The sequence below is a fragment of the Vidua macroura genome, chromosome 2 (assembly GCF_024509145.1).
Source record: "Vidua macroura isolate BioBank_ID:100142 chromosome 2, ASM2450914v1, whole genome shotgun sequence".
NCBI classification, from domain to species: domain Eukaryota; kingdom Metazoa; phylum Chordata; class Aves; order Passeriformes; family Viduidae; genus Vidua; species Vidua macroura.
In genome coordinates, this window is record NC_071572.1 from 66,377,626 (window position 1) to 66,394,850 (window position 17,225).

Below are 17,225 nucleotides of genomic sequence, written 5' to 3' on the forward strand. Positions count from 1 at the left end.
GGCTCAAATGGTAAATTGTTAATTTTTTAATATTTATTTTTCAACAAATAAACCTTCATTTCACCTTGTGCTATGTGGCTTGTTTCTTAAAAGTTCCAATGCAGTGTGTACACGAAAATGCAGTGAAAAGTACAGACCAAAAATACCTGCTGATATAGAATGCCACCGAGTGGAATGGTGGGATCTGGCTTTTGAGGGGAAGGATGTGTCAGGGCTTGGCTGAATGTTTGTTCTTGTTTAGAAAACACACCAAGCTCATTGCAGAGAAGTCAAAATGTTAAAAAATAAAAGCCAAAACAAAAACCCCCACAAACCCAAAAAACTGTGGGGAGAGGAGGATTGGTGAACATGAATGAAATGTAAGATGGTTTTGGGGGAAATGTGGTTAGATAGAGCAAGACAAAACCTTCTCTCCCTCCCATTCTTGTATTTTGAAATCTTTTAGCCTTACAGCTGTTCTGTGCTGCTGGAAAACCAAAAGCTTATCAGTGAAGTCTGGTAAGTTGCTTCTTTTTTTTCATTCCAAGGAATAAAAAGCATAATTTGTACATTCTTTTTACATTAAAAGATGTCTTCCTTCAAAAAAGAAACCCAAAACCAAAAGTGCAACATGCTTGGCTGGTTTGCTGTATTTTAAAGCCATCTTTCTCAATCAGTTTGTCTCCAGCAAAAGCAGCACAGTAAGGAATGTTTTCTCTGCAGTGGATGGGAGCTGCCCATGGTAGCAATAATGCATTCAAGCATTGCGCAGTCTTCTGGGAGACTGTGGACAGAAGGACTTAGTGCAAGAGGGTTTCCAACCTGACTGCTCAGCCTTTTCCAGGCAGCAGAATTAAAACCCACTCAGACATTCTATTAAGGAAGCAGTATGGAGAGCAAAGGTGTGGCAACGTATGAATTACTGTAACAACACAGTAACTAACCCGTGTCACTTCAGCAATGAACGGGATTTGCCGTAAGGAGAATTTAATACACAGATCCAGAAAAAACACATGAACCAAAAAGTGTTACAGATTCTTCTATAGGAGCAGCTCTGTCTGGCAGCGTCTTGCAATGTCCTGAGTAGTGCAGAGCAGAATTTGGCCTGTTTTGCTCAGTGTGTTAAAATTTAAGCTTCCCAAGTTAAAACTAGGGCATTCAAGGATCTTGGTTAAGTCACATACATCTAAAAAGGACAGAGAAGAATCATGCTTCTAGATTTTCTGACAATTCACCAAAAAATTCATAATACCAAAGCTGACTTGAGAGAGAGTTTCAGAGAACAAGATTTCCGTGTTCTACAAAACAGCCCTCAGAAGGTAACTAAAACATTATGATGACTAAAAATCAATGTTAATCACTGCTGTATTGAACTGATTTCACCCCCATCTTTATCCTAGCTGTAAAATACTATGAAATACTTAAGTATGAGACGAGATACAAAAGTTATATTTCAATCATACTAGAATTGCACCATTTTTTTTTTGTTATGTGGTGTTTTCTTAACTGGCACATTAGGTAGTAAATTGTGGAGCAACTACTAAGGAAATCCTTCCAAAGACGAAGGCAACAGCCATTGTGACAGCTGAACCTTCCCTCTTCACCCAGCTTCACTTTTTCATCTCTACACCATAGAGATCACAACGCTTCTGGCTTAAAATAGGAATCTGCTGACGTATTTCTGCAAGTTTCTTTAGATCTGCAGGAGAGAAGAAAAGACTTAAGACAACAGCAGCCAAAAAAGAAAGCTCCTGACTTGCTCTGAGGTAGGACAGGGAAAATATCAACTTTGATGGAGAATGGTGTGGTAGTGAACTTTGAAATAGAAACTTTGGTGGAGAATGGAATGCAAGTGAGCAGCCAGGGCTGAAGGAAGCCTCAGCTTTGCTCTTTCCTAAGGTGGCACCTTCTTCCTAAGGAAGTGAACTAGAAGGGTACAGCTATAGAATATTGTATGTAGAACAGTATAGTGCTCCTGGTTCTTGCTTTAACCTAGCAAAGGTGGACAAGGCAGAGGAATGCTGCATCATCTGTAGTTGCATGCATGTGTAAGGCCACAGACTTTAAAAAAACTCCCTGTCCTTAGTGTCATGACCTGTACTCAAGAAAAAAAGTGGCAAAAAAACAAAAACAATTTTTCCCTTACCGATATCTGTGTATACAACTGTTTCCTCAGCCCCAGCTTTGGCTATGACTTCACCCCTGCAAAATTAAGCACATTTGTTCACAGAGTTAACACATTGGTTTCAAGGCATCAGTGGAGTTGCTGCTGTTTGTACAAAAAGCAGTTCCTACCCTGGATGCCTACAGCTGTAACTACAGGGCTGTCCTAAAAATAGCATCATAATCCATAACTCTGGTATGACAGAAATGGCTTCCAGGGTTTATATATGGCACTTTGTATATGTGATATATACATACTTAACATAAGTGTCTTTCAAAGATCAAGAACTGTGGTAAAAGCTACTCTGAGAACCACTGCCTGTGAGCATGCAACATACCTCAAGGGGAAAGGAACAACCACACTGGCAAAGGTGAACACTTTCTCCTTTGAAGACCCTAATGGCTGTTAATAGTGTACTTTTACTCTGCATGAGCTACTGAACATGATCATGTTTCCCCCAAGTGTTTTGTCACTGCTTTCATCATATAAAGTTAAAAGCTCAAGACATAGACAAAGCTTTTCTTACTGTGCAAACAACTGGAAGTGAGTTATCAGTAGATTTATCTGAAAGAAAAACATCTGCCTGAAGATTTGGTCACTTTTACCTCCTGTGCACCTGCATCACTTCTGCTCAAGCCAGAATCTCTCTTCTCTAGCTGAAGACATTCTTCTTGTTCTTTTTTATGTCAAAGCAGTGTTGTTCTTTGAAGAAATTAGATAGTTCTGTGCAAGCTGTTTAAGAGAATTACCCTATGCATAGCATATAATGGACTGAACTTCAGGGACAAGGTCAGCAGTTCAACTAATGCTTAATCCCAGTACTAAGTAGCATCTTTATTACCAAAATGAATACATACTCAAACTAGTTCTAGTTTACTTTTTTTTTTTTTTTTCAGTTTGGCTGTTTTAAATTATTATCTTGAGAATGTAGGCTCAAGTCTCATGTGCTTTTTACCAAGAATTTGCACATTTAACAGTAGATGGAAAAGTAGGACTGAAGTGTGACTGCCAACTAAAATATTTTTTACCGAAGAAAAGGTGCTATTTTTTATATTATTGAACTCACCATGGATTTACTACAGTGCTGTGTCCCCAGGCAACATAGGACGCTTTTTCATCTCTAGCAGGAGATACAGTAGCTACGTAGAATTGATTATCAACAGCTCTGTGTTCACAGAAAAATGCAGGGAGGGAAAAAGTGAGAAGAATTGTTTTTTATAATACCATTTAATTAAGCAGAAGAGAAAGAATCCACTCTGAAGGACAAGCTATATATCCTCTAAATGACTAGCCCAAACTGTGAATGATACAAAGGTCAGAGAAAGAAGACACTGGAAAGAGAAGTCTCTAGCACCTGCCTCCATAGTTAGTGCATCATATAATTCACAGGTTCATTCGGTATGTAGCAAAATTGATTGAAGCTGACCAAATGAATAAATAATACTGCATTCAGCAATCTCAGAGTCTATTTCTACCTGTAATTAGAGCACTTCCCAAATGGTTACTGGCTCTTCTCTCTAGAATCTGTGTGTGAAGGGTGCTTATAAAGCCATGGGAAAAGGTCATTGAAGGGGCACAGCAGGGGCAGGAGGGAGAAAAGGCCGAGAACTTCCTGCTTTTCTCCTTGACAGCAAAATCATTTTGGTGTCCCATACTAGGCTTGAGGGATGGTATAGCTCCAATAGTGGAATGGCCCTGCAGCACCACTTCTGAAGCACAAATGTCATTTGGAACACAAGAAAGTTGAGTTTCATGCACCAAAACTCCTCTAGAATTTTTACTGTGATCTTACCGTCCCCTTTGTAAGAGTTCCCAATGAGCTGGTCCTGTTGTCATGTTAAAAGCCCCTGGATATATCAGCAGCTGGCAACCTTCGTTAAGAGACAATTAGAACCCAAGCGTCATTAAGGGGAAGAGTGGCACTTCACACTGAAACCCAAGGTGAGGTTTCTTTCCATACTTCCCAGCCCAGAATGGAACCAAACAGAGCCTGTCCATACATAACAGGTTACATCAGCCAAGAGGTGTGGTGGGGATACCCAACTCCATCACTCCACCACATGTGGATCAGGAAGTGATGGTTACTTTACTCCATGAGAGAAGTCACTCATCTGAGTAAGAGTCTTGGCCACAGGATGCATTTTGTGTTACTGGTCAGGGGTAAGAATGCCTGATCCCATGGATCAAGGAATGCCTGGTCACAGGGATCACCCAGCATGCACCACCCAGAACCAGCCCTGGCTAGCCCCAGCCTTATGGCTGCTCACGTGCCCTTAGGTGACCCAGCCTCACCTTTCTGGCCGTAGATTTGAGCCATCTCAGCAAATCTCATATCATAGCAGATGCCCAGGCCCACTTTGCAGTATGCTGTTCTCAAAACACAAGAGACAGCAATCATATCACTAGCAAAACACAAAACAAGCACAAGACTCCCTGTAGCCATCCTGGCAACTGTTATTTTACATGGCTCACGGCAACAGGAGGACCTATATTTAAATGTGTGTCCAACAAGCACTGGCTATTGTTGGGGGGGAATTCATGCTTCAATAGGACAGAAAGAGTGTGAGAAGCAGTCTTATCTACCGTTTAAGAAAAGTAATTTCCACAAAATCATGTTGTATCAGGTCTTTGTGCAACATATTCCCCTCTCATTTAGCTGCAATTTTTTCAATTATTTTCTTTTCAATAAAAGGAAACACTCCCTGCTTTTCATGGACTAAAAACAGTAATGTACTTTCTTAGAGCATGCACATTGCAAGGAGGAGAAAGTGACTGTGGCAGACAAGACTTTGGAGAGCTCAGTTAACAGACTCTGTCAGTTTTTGACCAATATGGGGTGGGAAGGAGTAGGTACTTTGCTTTTTTATCTGAGGTGGTGGATTCAAGAAGGCTGGAATGCGATCCTTGTTTTAGTTAATTGTCTCCATTATTGTATCATCCTCACGTGGAGCAATGTACCATTGTAGCTGTTACATACTTTCTTTTCTAGGCCATGTTTTAGAAGAACTATTTTCAAGCTGTAACTGCTATTGAAAATACCATCACTTCTAACAAATCAATAGGACCATTTTTTAATTAAGGCAAGGGGAGTGGCATATGTTTCAACCCTTTCTACTCCTCTGTCCTTTTGCAACCACACCACCTTTTTAAAAGTTTCAGAAGTGACCCAAACACTTGAAACAAACTTAAACTGTATTTGTCATCAAATGCCCAGTCTGACAGTCTAAAAGTCCACTGCTGGAAAGGAGGAGGGGGAAGAGAACTCCAGAGTGACTGCAGTGTTATTGTAGTAGAGCTCCTTAAAGAGAGAGCTTATTTTATACTCACGTGTGTCAAACATGGAGAAACTATTCCCTGGACTCAGTGTTTCAGACTCTTTGAACTGTATCTTCCCAGGAACATTAATGTCAAACAAATGAACCTGCAATTATACTATGATTAATAACAATTACTAACAATTTCTCTGCTTGGTATTTGAGCCTCTTTAGGCATGTGTTTTCTACTGTTATCTAGACTACTCTTTTGTCAGGATCCAAAGTAAACACTGCTTAAGATTGTTAGATCCCCCAAAGAAGATTTAAAGTATTTTCTTCTATACAGAAATATACATGTCTAAAGTTGCAAATACATGCAAAACAACTAGATGTCTTGACCTAATGATTTGTCTCTAACATTTGAGTACCAATCCTGTATTTTCTCAAGAAAATACCTTCACCAAGGCATAAAGTTCCCATGACTTCAGCTATGCAGATGCCTCTGAGGGCCTTCAGCTGCCTTTATCCCTCCCTTGCAATGGAAGGTACTGCTCCTGACTGGAGCTTCCTAACAACAGAGCTGGTTTTGCTTTATTATTTGTTCATCCTTAGCACAAGCCTGCACTCACTCTACAAGCAACTCCTGGGCTTGCAGACTGCTGTGCTGTGACAGGTGGAAGGCAACACAGAACTGCACAAGGTGATCTAGTAAGTGATGCTAATGTAGAATCAGCAAACAGAATAAATTAATACCTGCACCACCTTATTTGTTCCAAGTAACCCTGCATTATCTTTTTGGCTTATCCTTAGAAAAAAGAAATAAGCTGTTGTTCACTCATGGAGTGATCCCTGTGTGCACAGTCCCATGAACAGAAAATAGGGATAAGAATGAACAGAACAGTCCATGAAGAAAAACTGACTCTGCGGTTACAAATGGGAGGCAGTTTTCCAGAAGGCACAAAGCAGTGATGAAGTGGAAGATGACAGCAAGCAAACATCTACCACAAACAGCACTGACAGCTTAACTTGGGTTCTGCACGTCTGCACTAATCACATGTGCAGCACAAAGTATGTGAAGAACAGTATTTATTATAACAGAAGGACTAAATCCATCAGGAAGCTGAGGGAAAATCCTGATCCCATCCAAGTGGCACTGTGTTTTAGACTTAGGCCAGGGTACAGAGATATATGAGTTGGGTTAGGTTTTACACTTTGTCATGGTTTTCCCAGCATATGGGCACAGCCATTTACACCTTCTAGCATTTTTTCATCCTTATCCAAAACAAATTTATGACCACTTATTGAAGTGGTGTTTACATGCTCAACATAAAAGTTACATGAAATTTCATGGGTGATGGTACACAACTTATTATTAATGCAAGATTCTACTGATTTATACCACCTTTAAGTGGTATAAGATTATTTTGTAAGATGAAATAATTTGTACAACACTGCTGAGAAAACTTTTCATAACAATATTCTGCCATCTTACCTTCCTATGCTTTGCCAGCAGAGCACCATCAGGCCCAAAGACAGTACATGTATTATAGAGCTTTCCACCATCCTCTTCTGGAATGGATCCTTTGTAAAGGCAAGAACAGAGATTTCCCCCATTATATTATTTATGTAATTTTGATCTAATGGCAGTAATAGACATTGCCCATTTTTCCCCCAGTGAGATGGTCACTAAGAGTAAACTACCTCCAATGAGATATATGCTGCACTCCTTTGCAACTTCTGACAGCTTTTGTGTGGATTCCCCAGGGATCTTCTCTGCATACTCCTTAAAGTATTGGGTTCCATATGGAGAATTAAAGCATTCCTAGAATTAAATGGGGAAAAAAAACCCAAAAGCTAAAATCCAGTAACACCACTACAATGAGATGTACCTAACTTTTCAAACTCCTCTCTAACCATGTTCTCAAACAACCTTTGGTTAAAGGAGTTTCATTTATAGGAGCTCAGTAAGCAAACCAGAAAATGCCAGGAAGGCCAGAGGGACTTGAACAATTGTGTTTTATGTGTTCAAACACACCAAAAGAGGTGTGTTTGTGGAGTGCGTGCCAAATAGAACATGAGCTAAGACTATATGCAAGCTGTAAGGCCAGCACATTCACTGCTCTGGGCTTAACAAGAACACAAGAGATGTTCACATCAGAATGAGGAGCCAAGTTCAACACAGCTCATTTGTCAAGTTATAAGCTCAGTAGATCCTCTCAAAATTGTGAAATGCTCATGCTCATCACAGCCCATGATTGCTTAATTTTTAAAAGGACATTTGCAAAAGCATGCATTTCTTCAAATTACTTAGTGTTTTATTAAAACAATCCTTTAAACACTATTTCCTCACAACTGAAGAGTGCCCTCCACCTTTGGCCTTAGTTAAATATTTGCCATCCCTTTAGAACTAGACATGTAATCTTTACACAGTCAGATTTACAGAGTAGTTTAGATGCCTAAGATAGGTGGGCTAGTGGTATTTGAGATGCCCAAGAGATGAGGCACTTTCACTCTGCATTACACTTGCCAGCTCTGTGAGGAGGTGAGACACTCAACACTTTCTTGTACCCTAAAGAAGTACAGCTGGAGGCCACAGATAGGCTATCAAACTGGGGCAGCAACTTCTGGTCTGTGAGAAAAGGACTCCCAGCCCAGACACCTCCATTGTTCCCTTTGCTCATCAGAAGTGACAAACACACCCCCACCCCCACAAAGAAAAAGGGAGGGAAAAAAATCAAGCTGTGACTAGCACAATAAACATTTCTGCTTTATCTGCTCAAGCAAACTTCTTAACAACTCAGGTAGGTTCCACTGAAGTGGAATAAATTAACCCAAGCTGGAAAGGTTTTTTTTTTTTCCCTATACAGGGCATTAGGCCAGCAGGTATAAGTTAACCCACAGCACAACCTGTAGATGGAAGAAACAGGAAGGGAAATCTCTGGAGGAGGCTGTCAAAATGAGCTCCCTAGGCTTTTGAAATCTGGGCTGAACTTCAAAGAAGTGAAAGCAAAGCCAGCTGCCTCCATCTTCATATATTCAGTATGAGTTACTTTCCTTTATATAAAGTTATTAAAACAAAAAACAAACCCCCAAAGAAACAAAACAACGGGAGGACAGTATTTCATGCTCATGCACTAATGTCAATACAAAATGTATCTCCCAAAAGTCTGTGAAATGCCTTACCCATGTTTGACAACTTGTATTCTAAAAGCATAAATCTTTGTTGACAAAGTGAGTATCTCAGCTAAATAAGTCTGGAAAATTCAATGTTTGTACACATGATGAAGCCAGTAAATAATAGTAATCTCTACACAGGAGGCCGAGGCAGAACACTGAATGGTCACATTTGCAACACAAGAACCATGTTAGCACAGAGGAGCTGGGAAGGTTGCTCAATACTTCCCCCATGACAGTAGGAGAGAAAAGATTCTGTATGTAAAACTGAGACTTGCGGGGAGTGCTGGACTCCAGGACGGTTTGGATGGGTGGTAAAGAAGGATCTCTGAAGCCCGGTCTTTAGAGCATATGGTTTATTGTAAAGGATGAAGGGCCCTGCTTGGAGTTGCTAGCCGCAACTCGTGGCAGGCCCAGGGAGAGCAGGGAGAGAGAGAGAGAGAGAGAGAGAGAGAGAGATGGTGCCAGGTGGGCATCCCAGCAGGAAGGTCCAAGAGAGAGCGAGAGAGAGAGCATCCGGTCCCTCGGCCACACCTTATCAGGGGGCTTCAAGGTGGGCTGGGACAGGACTTGGGCCAATGGGGTTGCAGATACCTGATACTTCAGGGGAGGGTTACAGGTATGGGATGAACCACACATTGGGGGGTGATACAGAACATTCCATTTGACCTTAGGATCTATCAGAAAGGGGGGATTGCTTTCAGCTTGGTTGTATTATTGTTTTTGGGATGCTCAGTAATGAAGGTTTGGTATTTCAAACCTTGTTTTCATCTCAATATCTGTATTCTCTGATTCTTTTGCCAGGCCATCATATTTATAGGGCCTTGCTATTTCATCTTCCCCAACAGAGACCCAAAGTTCACCCAGAGATGAACTTTGCACTCCTGTGTCAGATGTACAGGAGTAACACAAGTACCCCCATGAAGAGAGGAGAAAAGCTCAAAGCTGCACTGAGAAGCCCACCCTATTGCCAGCACACCCACTGTGTGAAAATTCAGCAAAATAATTATGGCTAAAGTTCAAAAAGTAAGTCAGAAGTGATTGATCATTTTAAGTGGCCATTTCCACACATGGAAGTCATAAGAGAAATGTGTCTTAATCACAATTCAGCCACAAATGACCTGCTGGAAGTATATTTTAAGTCTATTTTGTTTCTCATGGATCTCGAATACTTACAGCAAAGAGAGCTACTGTGTATGGTCTTTCACCTTCATGTCAACATTCTTTAGCTGAAAATTGCCTTTTTCTACACTTCTTCAGCAAAGATTCAAACTACAGTGTCACTTACCTGAATTCAGAATATATCAAAGATGGATTGCCTAGGATTTAAATCAGCAAAAACTTTACCAGAATCGTATACTACAAAAAAGATCAACCTGTTTTTTGTTTCCCTTTTCATTCCCCACCTCCTAATGCACTGCCAGATACAGCCCCTGGGATTTTTTAGCTTTTAGTTTTATTTTGAAGCCTCATACAACATCTAAGCTATCCAGGGAGGAACATATGTTGCATTAATAACACTAGAAAGAGGTTCTGAAGGGTTTGAAACATAAGGGCTAAGCAGGCCATGATCTTTACTCACAGGTAGCGCCACAAGTTTTGCTCCTTTAGCTGATGCTTCTCTCACCAGTCCACAGGCTCGTTGGAGATTATCCGATTTAACAGCAGATACATGAAGCTGGATAAGAGCGAGGCGGAAGGCTGATGGCAGAAAAGAAAAAAAATTATTCATCAGAATTCCCCCAGGAAACTCTTCCAAATTTGAATTCAGTAACAAGCATTGAAGAAAACAAATGAGTTTATATATAAATATATGCATAAACCACTACCAACTCATTGTGCAGCCTATCTCTGGCACTGGAAACAGTCTCTTAACACAGGGAGAGCACTGAAACCCAGGACTGCCAATGGGAGACATGCATGGCCACCATCCTGCAAAGATCACAGAGCTCACGTGCCAGCAACCCAGGCCATGTTCCAGGGGAAGGAGCCATGTTACAGAAAGGAAGAGCACAGGTCCCCCCAGCCCCTCCTTCCCAGGCTGCTGGGCTCTGTGGGAGCCCATCTTCTTGTTGCACACCAAAGGACCAGATAATCCCAAAAGCACCAAATAAAGGAATTGTTTGCTTTTATCCCTCAATTCACACCTAGCTTGGGAAATGGCTATGAAAACCAAGGCAGGTTAACATCTTTCCTGATCATTTTTTACCAAACTGGTTTCGGGCCAAGTTGCAAGTGTTATCAAGCTTCTACTTCCACTAAGCAAGGATATACAACTGCAGGCTCTCCAGGTAGCCAAGTTTTGTGCATACCCCTTGGATTTCCTTCCAATAATCTCTGAGTACCCCAGGTTGTAAGGAAACACACCCTGAGCAGGTAGAACTGTTTTCTTTAAAACAAACACCAACCAAACAATCCTCTCTGGCTTTATAAAAAAAAAGTATCTCAGTTTCATAGTACCTCATCTGTCTGGAAAACTCCCCCATCAAAAGTCAAAGATCACAACAAGAAAAAGACAAAGCTGGAAGCAACATAGTCCCAGTGGTCAGGGAAACTGGAAAAGCTGGTTCAAGTTAAGACGAGACTGGGTCAGAAGCAGCTGCGATACATCCTTTTTCCTACTTCTGTAGCTAAGCAGCTAATTTCTAGAGGTTAAGCAAATGATTAACTCCTCCCTTTGCCATTCTTTGTGTGAGAGACTTTTACTGCTGGCTCTATTGAGCAAACAAAGCTCATCTGGTATTCTGAACTGATGTAACCATAGGTTCCAGACCCACTGAGATAATCGTATCAGAGATCTGTCAAAAACTTGCCAGCATTTGTGGAATGTGTTTAGTTCAGACAAGTTGGCCACTTAAAAGATTTGCATTTCAGAATAAAAGAAAAAAAAAAAAAAAAGAGAAAACAGGCACTAGGAAAAAAAACCCCATAATGTTTAAAACACCAGGAAATTTAATTAAGGTAATTAATATTATCCTCCTATATATAACACTACATGCCTCAGGTTTGAAGTTCGATAAGGTGCAAAACTGAAGCTCAGCCACAACAGAACACATGTATTTGTGTCACAGTTAACACATCCAGATGTGGGAGCAACAGAAATGCAGAGAAACGTGCAGCAGGGCTGTAGAGAGACCTCTGCTCCCAGCCTTGACCAGCTGCTGCAAAACCTTCGTTAAAAGCAATTCTCAGGAAAAGCCTAAAGCAATGTAGGCCGAAACCAGGTAAAAGCACAACGGAGTAAAATAATGGTTCACATTTGTACCACTACAAAACATGCTTGCTATTTTGTTTTAGAACACCGGAAGCGAAGTACGTCCGGTGTGCTCGCGTTTCTTGAGGAGCTGACCCCTGCAGGGCGAGCACTGTATCCCGGTCTGGGCCCAGCGCAGCTCCTCACCGCACTACTCCACAGGCTGTGCCAGCGCCTAGGACCGAGGCCTTTCCCGGTCTCACCGGGGCCGGGGGCTCCGGGGAGGCGCGAGAGACCCAGGACAGTGGCCCGCGGAGCCTTTCACGGTGGGGCGGGGACCGGGATCGCGGGACGAGAGGGACGGGAAAGGCTCCCACTCACATGCCATGGCTCCGCCGGCCGCCCGCATTCCCGGCACCGCCCGGGTGGGAGCGGCCCGCGGGGGCTGCCGGGACTCGCAGTGCCGGCCCCGGGCCGGGGCTCAGCCACAGCCACCCTCACGCCCTTCAAGTGGCCCGGCTGGTGCCGGGACCGCGTTCTGAGCGGCGAAGTGCGGGGCTGAGGCAGCCCCGCCCCGCCCAGGCAGCGAACGGGCAGCGCTCCCCCGGGCCCGTTCAGCGCCGGCAGAAACAGCGGAGCCCCAAAGCTCCGGCTGTGCCGAGAGCCTCTTTGCCCTGCCCGGCCCAACAAACCCTGGCAGCCCTAAGTCTGCTATGGGCTCATCCCAAGGGACCTGTACCAGTTTACACGTAACTCATTCACCTGGGTCATCCCCCTCTTTCTTTACAAGAACAGCATCCTCATAGCATACCTCACAGGAAGTACAAATATCTCCACGGTGTCCAGTTCTGGGCTCCTCACTACCAGAAAGACAAGGAGCTAACAGAGAGGGTGCAGTGGAGGCCACAAAGATGAGTTGGGCTCTGGAGCACCTCTCTTATGAGGAGAGACTGTAGGAGCTGGGCCTGTTTAGTTCAGAGAAGGGAAGGCTGAGAGGGGATGTCATCAGCGCATATAGACATCTTGAAGGCATTTGTCAAGAGGGGGGTGCCATACTAATATCAGTGGTGCCCAGTGACAGGACAAGGAGCAATGGCCATAAACTAAAACACCTCAGCATGAGAAGGAACTTCCTTACATTGAGGGTGGCAGAGCACTGAACAGGCTGCCCAGTGAAGTTTCCCTTTCTCGAGACATTCCAAACCCACCTGGGTAAGTTCCTGTGTCACCTGCTCTAGGTGACCCTGCCTTGGCAGGGAACTTGGACTAGATGAGCTCCAGAAGTCCTGTCCAACACTGCCAATTCTGTAAAACCAACACACTAAGCACCATGCTGCTCTTTCTTGGCTTTAATCACCAAGTGCTCCCCTTTACTCAGCACAAAACATTGCTGTCTCATGTACATATTTTCCAGCCTTGGGCTTTTTAGAAGCATGTTTGTAGAATTGTAGATTTATGTTGTGTAGCAATATTTCTTACACAAGATTATGTCTGTAAGCTGAAAGCACATAACAGCAGAATGGGTAAAGATAAAATGGGCAACCCAGGGTGATCAATCTCTTACACACCTTCCCCTTCAGGAAACATGCAGAGAGATAAAGGAGGGGAAGTGCATAACCACTGTAAAATGCACAACCACTACTGCATGCAATAATTACAAAACTTTCTTCAACCAGAGAACTGTTCAACCTGCCCCTTGAAGCAGAAGAGGGAACCACTCATCCCAATCTGACCAAGCCAAAGGATGGCAGAACAGACAGTACAACAGCCCTTAGCAGGCCTTCCTCCTTTTTATACATGCCCATGGTGGTAGAAAGAGTATATACGTTTGTTAAACATTTTTTCTTCCCCAAACATCACACTCTGCAGGGCTCCAGGTGCAAAGAACAGCTGTCTCCCAACTTCTTCCCAAATAAGAAAAAGAATTTAAAAAATCTAGTAGTATCATCCCTTCAAGGTGCAAAGCACAGGCCAAAAATCCAGTTTTCCCATGAGTCAGAGAGATAAAATAAATTTTTCAAGTTTCCAAACAAAAGTATCTGAAAGCACTAAGTATACCCAGTAGAACAAGTTACATAGTACCACCCTTTTCCTTCCCTAAAGGGAAACTTTTCACACATTCAGTAGACTACACCTATACGGAAAAAGCAGTACCTGAAGGTTTGGAACTACATGTAGTTGTTGGTGACATGTAGTTGGAAGGAAAAGATCCAGTCACAGGTGAGACCCATGTGTTAGGGCTAACAGGAAAAGGCAATTTTAAAAATTGCAACTCTGCAATCAACAGTATTTTTGGGGGGTAATACATGTAAAGTTCTTTACAAATGCTCATACAGATCAGAATCTAAAAGAATTTGTGAGACAAGTGAAGAGCCATCAGCGAGCACAGAAGCACCAACTCTCACTATGACACAAAGTTAAGAGCTTTCATTTGGCAGGAAAGTTTAATCCAAGACTTTCTTTCCTACTCCAGACCTAATTTCTATCACTCCTGCATCATAACAACTGTCACCTTATACTCAAAAATATAGACTGTGGTGCATGCAGAATAAAACAAGAGCCAACACATCTCTAGCAAACACAATTTAAAAAGAAATCCTTGAAGCTAAAAGTGACAGGAAGTAGCATACTAACTTTTTTGATTTTTCTTTTAAAAAAATATCACTGCAGTACTATAATTAGAATTTATGCTTTGTAATACAAGTTTTACAACAAAAATAGTAACTACAGGTATGTACACTGTAAGGCAAAAGTGGCCCTTAAACTGTGGGTAGAGATACACCAGCACCATTGAAATTATTCATAGTTTGGGCTGAGCTTTTTAAGATAAGAGGTCTGTTTCTACAGAGAAGGGATTTAAGAACTGACTTTCTATTGCTTTACTTGCTGTAGATCTCAAAGATCTGGAGTATTTGCTGTCCTCACAGTAAAGCGTACACATTAGCCACATTCCACATTTAATATACACCTGTTTAACAACTATGTGTCATTTTCACTTTTCCCCTTCCTGACTAGGAGAAATACGTTGTATCATTCTGTCAACATTTTCATAATAAAAATATGATGCTGAGAAGTTTGGAATTTATGCAGAAACCTTTTCTATAACTTGATTATTTGCGAATTCACTTTGACCTGTGAATGCTCACCCAAAAGTCCTTAATGAAATTAACTTAAATTCTGAAATACTTACATTAAGAAGTCCCTGGCAGTAGCTCCCTATGATCCGTAATCAGCATATTCCACTCCAAAGATCAAATTCACTTCCATTTACAAAACACCTTTAGGAAAAACTTTTAATTGATTCAGAAAATTTACAGTATGCAACTAAATGCCTTCCGACAGAGCAAGTTAAGTTCAAATTGTACTGGTTTATTTACAACTGTAGTTTATAAACAGTAGCACAAACATCTTTACATGAAAAAATCTCATTGCTGAAGTAGGCACAGAGTCAGAGACTCTTGAAGATATTTTCAGGAGGGATTAGGAAGAGGAAAATGTAATACAACAGTTGCTGGGCAAAACTATAAATACATGAGCATTGGCCCAGCTGCAATTTCATGCAAATATTTTCAACAGTTCAAGTTCTATTGGTGTTTACTCAGATACTAAGAAGGAAAAAGAAAGTAATTAGTTCCAGAATTAAGGTGCCCTAGCTTGATTCCTAGTAAAATAACTTAGAATAAATGTTTTTTATAAAGGTCAGTTTAACTTATTTTACCTTTTGATGAAGTACCAAATCATAGGTTTTGATTCAAGTACTCAGAAGATTTCATGCAGCAAAGCTAATCCCCATTATCTTTATTTCTCAGTTTTCGGTGATTTCCCATCAGTCTACAAAGACGCTCTGCCTTGTCCATAAGAACATTCCTGTACTGAGCTTTGAACAAGAGAATCATTCTTAAACAAATGGAAAGCTTATGATGAACAGTCATATAGCTGCCATCGCCTAAATCTTTGCTAATTTAGAAATTGTTACTCAAAATAATATAAACAAATGCTTGAATCAATGAAGACAACTGGTTAAGAATACATTTATCACAGGCATGCAGCACTGGAATTTCTTCCCTGGTTTTGTGTGCATTCATCTTGCTGAACACATCTTTAGTCAGCGTGAACTCACTTTTGTGCTGAACTGAAGGGTTTTAAACATTTAAAGTTCTTAGATATTTTGTGAGGAACAAGGCAACTTGCTGGTGATGCTACCAGCATCGCCATATTCTCTCATGAAACATGCATATCCATGCACACACTCATCTTTACAAGGGAAACAGCCTCAACCTATGAAATGCAAAATTTTGCATAATTAAAAAAAAATTACAACCTTATAGTAAAAATTATAGTTAATTTCAGTATTTAAAAATAATCTTTACCACCAATTCCAGTTATTTAGCCTAGTAGCTGGTAAGACTTAAAAAACCCTTTAATTTCATAAATAGTTTGTATTTTTTCTATTTATCTGCAGCCCAAACTGCAGATAAATTAACCGTTTTTAATGTGAAAACAGTTTTTTTTAAGATTTGTATCTGCTCTGCTCAAAAAAATCTAAATTTTTAATTAGTCTTTGATACTACCTGGTAGGCAAAATCAAATTTCTAGACTGTAGGCAATGGAGACATTTTATTTACAAGGGATAATAATGTAAAAACCATTGTGTTTTCCACTGCTTCTCTGTCTCTCACAGTCCTTCATTCCTTTAACACACTTAATGTGAACCCAACTGCATCTGCTCTTGCAAAGATGCAGGTCACTCCCATTAAGGCTGCATTAAAAAGAAACAAACTGACCTTTATAATAAACACTTCTCCAAAACAAAACAAAAAAAAAATTAAAGTAAAAAAAAAAAAATCAAACAAAAATCCTGTCCAGAAGTGGATAATAATTTACCCTATCTTAAGCCTGCTACTCAGGCACTCCCACCAGCAAACATTAAAATTCTCTTAAGTTAGTATTCAGTTGGGAAACAGTCAGCTTGTGTCCACATACAGAATCTTGGTTGCTTCTTCTTTATAAACTGGTCTCTATAAAGTCTTTAGTAATTAACTCTCCAAGGCATCCAATACTTTCATGATCTGTTGTTTTATGGCTTTGGTAGCATCACCTGCATTTGGAATCAAATACCTTAAAAAAATTAGAAAAAGCCATCATTAATTCACTATAAAATTTCTGAGTATAAATTCCATAATTCTTTTCATTCTTCCTCTGTCTAGAAGGAAGGGAAGAGGGGAATATATTAAAATGAAAAATGTAGTAAGAAAATAACATTTAATTCCTGATTATACTATGAAACTTTCTCTATGTGAACTTAGAATTGTTGAGGAGTACTTTACAGGCCATCTTGGAAAGAAAAATTGACAATGGGATAGGTCAGGCCATTCAAGATCTCTACAGCTAGCACTGTCTGAGTGAAGCATAGAAGTCCTTGCTTAGATTTTGTTTTGTGATATTTTGGTTTTTTAATTCC

General features: G+C 41.0%; 2 protein-coding genes across 6 annotated transcripts in view; both read right to left on the minus strand.

The window, feature by feature from the left end:
• Positions 1-11: 11 nt before the first annotated feature.
• NIT2 (nitrilase family member 2) lies at positions 12-12,274 on the minus strand. Of its 3 annotated transcripts, none has more exons than XR_008435656.1 (11): positions 12,146-12,274; positions 10,154-10,272; positions 7,099-7,219; positions 6,890-6,978; positions 5,471-5,564; positions 4,436-4,510; positions 3,936-4,014; positions 3,210-3,308; positions 2,749-2,875; positions 2,126-2,181; positions 1,650-1,678 (listed from the first exon to the last, which is right to left on the minus strand). XR_008435656.1 is itself a non-coding variant. In XM_053969901.1 (10 exons), the coding sequence occupies exons 1-10, from the start codon at positions 12,171-12,173 to the stop codon at positions 1,590-1,592; spliced, it is 849 nt and encodes a 282-aa protein (XP_053825876.1). In that variant the 5' UTR covers positions 12,174-12,268; the 3' UTR covers positions 12-1,589. The 3 variants fall into 3 exon arrangements, 1 of the variants encoding a protein (XP_053825876.1); XR_008435657.1 differs by having other exon boundaries at positions 2,749-2,845; positions 12,146-12,273; XM_053969901.1 differs by lacking the exon at positions 2,749-2,875 and having other exon boundaries at positions 12-1,678; positions 12,146-12,268.
• A 2,838-nt stretch (positions 12,275-15,112) lies between these two features.
• Positions 15,113-17,225, minus strand: part of TBC1D23 (TBC1 domain family member 23) — a 32,254-nt gene continuing 30,141 nt past the window's right edge. For all 3 annotated transcript variants that reach the window (XM_054002634.1, XM_054002627.1, XM_054002642.1), the window contains one exon: positions 15,113-16,882. In XM_054002634.1, the coding sequence (XP_053858609.1) occupies positions 16,801-16,882 (82 nt within the window). In that variant the 3' untranslated portion in view covers positions 15,113-16,800. The remainder of the gene's footprint in view (positions 16,883-17,225) is intronic.